This window comes from Microtus ochrogaster, chromosome 5, assembly GCF_000317375.1.
Source record: "Microtus ochrogaster isolate Prairie Vole_2 chromosome 5, MicOch1.0, whole genome shotgun sequence".
Classification (NCBI taxonomy): domain Eukaryota; kingdom Metazoa; phylum Chordata; class Mammalia; order Rodentia; family Cricetidae; genus Microtus; species Microtus ochrogaster.
In genome coordinates this window covers 54,310,356-54,316,731 of record NC_022012.1, presented here as the reverse complement: position 1 = coordinate 54,316,731, position 6,376 = coordinate 54,310,356, and the positions used below count along the sequence as shown (strand labels likewise).

Genomic DNA, 6,376 nt, shown 5'->3' with positions numbered 1-6,376 from the left:
CATATGGAATTTTATACAGTAGCTCACTATATAAAACAGACTATAAACCACAAGCAATCTGGTCATGGTTTAGAAAGAAAGGACAAGAGTCCAAGCTCGGTCAGCCCCAGCTCCAACTTCACACTTTTCGACTACAACAACTCCTGAGGATGCATCCCAGGCCGAGAGGAAGACACGAAGAAAACCACCATTTACATTTGTTCAGTGTATCAAAGCTTCCCATAAGCCAATGACGTCATAAAGCTTCTTTACTGATATCAAAAAGACATCGTAAAATTCATTTTTTCTCAAGTTATTCAAACATACAGAATAGAAAACAGGATTTTTAGCAGAGTAAAAGTTTGTGCTGCCTAGCAGTGTGGCGCATAAGGGAAATAACTAGGAATAGGCAGAAATTCTTCCCCTGAGCTGTCAATCTAGGGCTACACAGGACAACAAACACACATTCGTAGTGAAGTAGATCAGGATTGCTTTTTATTGCATGTTTGCTTACACACCTGCTGCTTTGTGGTTGAACTGAACTGAAACACTGAGTTAGTTTCAGCCAATTTCCCATCAACTGAAATCAAGCAGTGAACTGCCTACATATTCCCAGGGATTCTTTCCCAGAACTCAGGCACTAACATTCTTATTTTATCTATAAACTAAAGCACATATTTTAACATTGTTTTCCTTTTAATTTTAAACACTCAAGAACAAACCAAACAGCATACTATAAAGAAGAAAATCAAAATTTACATGTACACATATAATCCAGGCTCACAGAACTTTTGATTACACAGTACTAAAAAGTAACTATAAACAAGCACTCTGGCAAACTATTCGGTAATCCTATGTCTGTTTTAGAGAATCTTAACACTTTAAGAAGTTGATTCTTTCACAATCAGGCATTTATATGGTCTCTGTGCTACCTTCCCACCCCAACAAAACTTCATGAATCCAAGTCTCCCAGAGAAGCTTTGATTGTTGACTAAACTGTCCAGAATAATTAGGAAGAACTGCACTTCACCAGGCCCAATTTTAAAGAGGCCTAAAAAATTAACGGCCCAATGAAAAAACAACAATAGACACATCTACTGTGCAAACGGAACATTCTGGCTATCAATGGATCAGAAGTAATGACTGAGGCTCCTGCCTTAACCCCATCAATGTCTTATTTAAAAAACGTAAGTGGTAAACTCTTCGAAATTACTTAATACTCTCAAATGAAAAAAAAATTTTAATGAATCATACCTACACTTTATATTTCACCCATATTTTCCTTTGTAAGATAATGTAGAAGAAATAATCCAAGCAACCTTAGCTTAACGTTTTTCCTGACACATCTTCACATAAAAGTTACTATAATCACAATTTCAAAAAGTTTCTCATTAGTTATACAAACATTATAAACTACAGGAAGAAATTATATCCACTTTTGCTCTGACAAAAACAATGTGCTACCAAATATGCAAGAATGTTTGTGCATGGGTTTTCTTCATGTCAGTGTAGCGACCACGACCCTGGGGGCAGCGTCCTCTCTCGAGTAAGCTAGCACCCATGCTTGTTCCACATAGGCACGGCCAGAGGCCCCTGTGGTGTCCTTTCAACTACGACAAACTCTTCAGGGTTGCCAAATGCCTCATAGAAAACCAGCAAGTCTTGTATCGCATGCTCCTCAACCTGGGAGAAAGAAGGAAAGAAGATTGGCTTCTTTCTTTTGGAATAGAACAGATTAGTGGGGTTAGTAGTAGTCCGACATCCTTGGAGAGCTGAGGCTTCACAAAGATACCACACGGCAGAACAGAATCAGAAACTTTCCTAGTCCCTCAGCCTTGCTAGAATAATCAGCAATTATTATTCGACCTCTTAAAAATGTTATGTGTGAGTGTCCGAGTGCATGTTTGTGCACCACCTTGAGGCCAGAAGAGAACTTCTGAACTCCTCGAACTGGAGTGAAATGGTTGTGAGCTTACCGATACTAGTGTTAAGAACCAAATTGAGGTCCTGTAGAAGAGGACTACATGCTGCTGAGCCATCTGCCAGTCCCTCAATTTGAATCTTAAAGTTAAGAGGAAAAACCTGGATTTCTTTCTGGGATCCATTCATGCTGGCAGCTTTGCCCCATGAGGTATTTTTCTGCTACTGCACAATCCTCTACAACTTGCTATTGCGCTCTCCAGTGTCGTGAGGCTTATCTTTTCCCAGTCTGCCTCTCTCATCTTTCACACGTCTGTAAAATCTTTCATCTCTCAAATAAATGCTCTTTTCCATAAATTAAGCCAAAGATAATCTATTGTCTATAATCTACAAGCTGAAGTAGAAACTGAGAAGAGCAGCAAACACCATCCAAACAGCCCAAAGCATTGTTAATACTAAAAACAGAAACCTGATCACAATGTGCCAGTTCAAATCAGCCTGCATAACTACAGACCTAGGACTGGAATGTGGAACAGTCCTCAGCAAGCTGAAGCTGAGAGGGTGTGCACTCACCTGAATGAGAGCCAAGGGTTTCTCCCGACTTCTGATGAGTGCAGCTTCTTGTTGCCGCTCTTCTTCTACAATCGATGCGAATGTGACAGGAGCGATGGCAGCAGGAGCAGCCGGCAAGGAGGACAGCCAGGGGCTGGGAGAATGACAGCAATGACTTTGAGTCGTGTCCTCAGAGTTTTCACACAAAATTTCCTATGAAATATTATTTAGCTGTTTCCCCCCCACCAGGGATTTATTACACATAGTGCAACCTGGAAGCTTCTGCAGAAATTACAGAATGGTGAGGTGAAAATACAGAAAAGGAAAATTATTATTTTCCTTAAATAAGAGCTACAGGTTAAATTTTAGAAAATTCTAAAAAGAAAAGGTGTAACAGAAATGGTAAAATTAACTCTTATTTTAGAAAAGAGAATATTCAAACAATACATTCTAGTAACTTCAACTACCCAATTATTCATTTCTTAAATATATATTTGTGTCAATGTGAAACACTGGCCTAGCTTTTGAGGCCCACAGGTAATCAATTTAGCTTACTTGGGACTCTCTAGAACTGGAAAATCAGAAACATGATTGCTTTCTAGTCCTGGAGTTCCATGAGTTGCACATCTGTAAAATAAATTCCAAAAACTGGGATTAAGGATTTCAGTAATATCTTAGCAAAACTCCTTACTAATAGATACAACAGAGCAGTAAGCTCCTGGCGCAGAGACAAATCACCATCTGCAGTCAGGCCTAGCTTAAGGACAAGTAAGAAAACAATCTACAAAGAACTGGACCACAGGGAAAGCATCATAAGAAGCAGTCTTTTTCTAATGATGTACATTAAGTATGGTAACCAGGCATACATGAGAAATACAAAGGCCTGTGTGAATACTTATCACCGAGTACTAAGACACTGTGACATGCTCTAGATGACAGACGGAATGGGAAACAGTACATGGTCTGGAGCAGTGAGCACAAATATACCTCACCCTCTGTAAACTGCCTTGGTTGTGGATCTTTATCACAATGGAAAAGTAAATAATACTTGAAGGTATTGCTTGCATTTGCCCTTTCATTGTGTTTTAGCACCCTAGCAAGCCAGTTCTCTAGCCCTGGTGTGACTTGTGAGACCTTCCCTGGGACTTAGCCAAGGAAAGTTGCATTTGATCTCCATCCAAGTTACGTCCATCAGAATACAGACTATTTCCCATTTATGTTACCCTCTTGTCTAGATTTGAAGATTTAAGAGTCTGTGATGAGCTGGATGGTGGTAGTACACACCTTTAATCCCAGCACTCAGGAGGCAGAGGCAGGAGGATCTCTGTGAGTTCAAGGCCAGCCTGGTCTACAAGAGGTATTTCCAGAACAGGCTCCAAAGCTACAGAGAAACCCTGTCTCAAAACAAACAAACAAACAAACAAACAAACAAACAAAAGAGTCTGTGATGGCAGAGCAGAGATGGTGACTAGAGCAGCAAGCTAAGAGCTCACATCTTCAATCACAAACAGGAAGCAGAGAGAGTGTAAGAGTGTACTAGAAAAGGCCCAAGTTACTCTCAAAGCGTGTGTACAAAAACATCCTTCCACCAGCAAGGCCATGCTTCATAAGCCTCATCAAACTGTATCGCCAAGTGGGCACAAGTATCCAAATGCTTGAGTCTACTGGAGACAACTCATTCAATAAGCACACTTCAGATGCTGAAAATTATCCTGGTGGTTCTGGGATATTTTTTTCAAAATTTATTGACGCTTTCAAAGATGCACAAATAATGTAGAGGCAAGAATTACTTAGCTGTTATGTAACTACAGCAAATTAGTAGTTACCAACTATTAAAGAGAAATAAAGGATAGATATAATCAAAGTGCAACACAGTTGTATATGGAAATGACACAAGGAAACCACTATTTTCTACAATTAATATTTGCAAATAAAGGATTAAAAAAATCCTTTGTTAGCTTTGCTAGCTAACAAACTAACTAACTAACTAAATAAATAAATAAATCTAAGAAGGTTTCAAACCCAGGACATACTAAATCAATGTAAACTAAGCTTTAAGAGTAACAATTGCACATAACATTTCCTATTTTACGACAAGCTTCAGTGGTTTACGACAGGGCTGTATGGCCCTTACTTCATTCGTGATTATATTAAGAAAGGGCCATAATGTGATGCTGAAGCATCAATCTGGGAACTGTAGATATAGTGGGATAGAGAGCACTTAGCTAGAAAGTCCCCAGAAAGATTTAAAAAGGCAAACATCTGTTTCATAAGATTATAATCCCATAACTCTTCCTACTAATAATCTTTAATGGCTAATTAAATTAAACATTTCTTTAGTCAAGCAATTTGGGAGTCCATCAAAATTCATTATAAAATATAAAAAAGCTATCAAAACAGCTAGAATTTTTTTTCTTTTTTTTTTTTATGGTTTTTCGAGACAGGGTTTCTCTGTAGCTTTGGAGCCTGTCCTGGAACTCCCTTGGTAGACCAGGCTGGTCTCGAACTCACAGAGATCCGCCTGCCTCTGCCTCCCGAGTGCTGGGATTACAGGCGTGCGCCACTACCGCCCGGCAACAGCTAGAATTTTTAAAAGTTCAAAGCTTTCAAATAATATAAAATTATTAAGCTTCAGATATTAAAAACAAACCAGACAATCCAATATATAATCTGTACATAATTAGCCTTCTTAAAAAGAAAAAAAAAACCACCAGAAGGTTACCTAAAATATTCTTTAAAGATTTTTGTTCAGGCAGCCTACAGAATGGGAAAAGATCTTTACCAATCCCACAACAGACAGAGGGTTGATCTCTAAAATATACAAAGAACTCAAGAAATTGGTCATCAAAAGAACAAATAATCCAATTAAAAAATGGGGTACAGACTTAAACAGAGCACTCTCAACACAGGACTCTAAAATGGCTGAAAGACACTTAAGGAAACGTTCAACATCCTTAACCACCAGAGAAATGCAAGTCAAAACAAGTCTGCGATTCCATTTTACACCTGTAAGAATGGCCAAGATCAAAAACACTGATGACAACTTATGCTGGAGAGGTTGTGGGGTAAACGGAACACTTCTGCATAGCTGGTGGGAGTGCAAACTGGTACAGCCCCTTTGGATATCAGTATGGCGATTTCTCAGAAAATTAGGAAACAACCTTCCTCAAGACCAAGCAATACCCCTTTTGGGTATATACCCAAAGGATGCTCAATCGTACCAAAAGGACATGTGCTCAACTATGTTCATAGCAGCATTGTCTGTCATAGGCAGAACCTGAAAACAACCTACATGCCCTTTGACCGAAGAATGGATAAGGAAAATGTGGTACATTTACATTATGGAGTACTGCACAGCAGAAAGAAATAACATCTTGAAATTTGTGGGCAAATGCATGGATCAAGAAAGCATCATATTGAGTGAGGTAACACAGACCCAGAAAGACAAATATTATATGTACTCACTCATAAACAACTTTTAGACATAAAGCAAAGAAAAACCAGTGTACAATTCAAATTCCCAGAGAACCTAGACAACCAAGAAGACCCTAAGACAGACATACATGGATCTAATCTACATGGGAAGTAGAAAAAGACAAGATCTCCTGAGTAAATTGGGAGCATGGGGACCGTGGGAAAGGATAGAAGGGGAGAAGATTGGAAGGGAGGAGAGCAGAGAAAAATATATAGCTCAATAAAAAAGTAAAACACTAAAAAAGGTTTTTGCTTAAATTAAAAAGTACTGTCAATTTTAGATGTTAAAATAACTAAGCTAGCCGGGCGGTGGTGGTACACCCCTTTAATCCCAGCACTCAGGAGGCAGAGGCAGGTGGACCTCTGTGAGTTCGAGACCAGCCTGGTCTACAAGAGCTAGTTCCAGGACAGGCTCCAAAACCACAGAGAAACCCTGTCTCAAAAAACCAAA

General features: G+C 39.1%; 1 protein-coding gene across 2 annotated transcripts in view; it reads right to left on the bottom strand.

Annotated features, from left to right (window-relative positions):
- Nucleotides 1-452: 452 nt before the first annotated feature.
- Nucleotides 453-6,376, bottom strand: part of Ibtk (inhibitor of Bruton tyrosine kinase) — a 70,180-nt gene continuing 64,256 nt past the window's right edge. For both annotated transcript variants that reach the window (XM_005347553.3, XM_026779265.1), the window contains exons 27-29: nucleotides 3,007-3,078; nucleotides 2,473-2,605; nucleotides 453-1,662 (exon numbers count right to left, since the gene is read on the bottom strand). In XM_005347553.3, coding sequence (XP_005347610.1) covers nucleotides 1,531-1,662; nucleotides 2,473-2,605; nucleotides 3,007-3,078 — 337 coding nt within the window. In that variant the 3' untranslated portion in view covers nucleotides 453-1,530. The remainder of the gene's footprint in view (nucleotides 1,663-2,472; nucleotides 2,606-3,006; nucleotides 3,079-6,376) is intronic.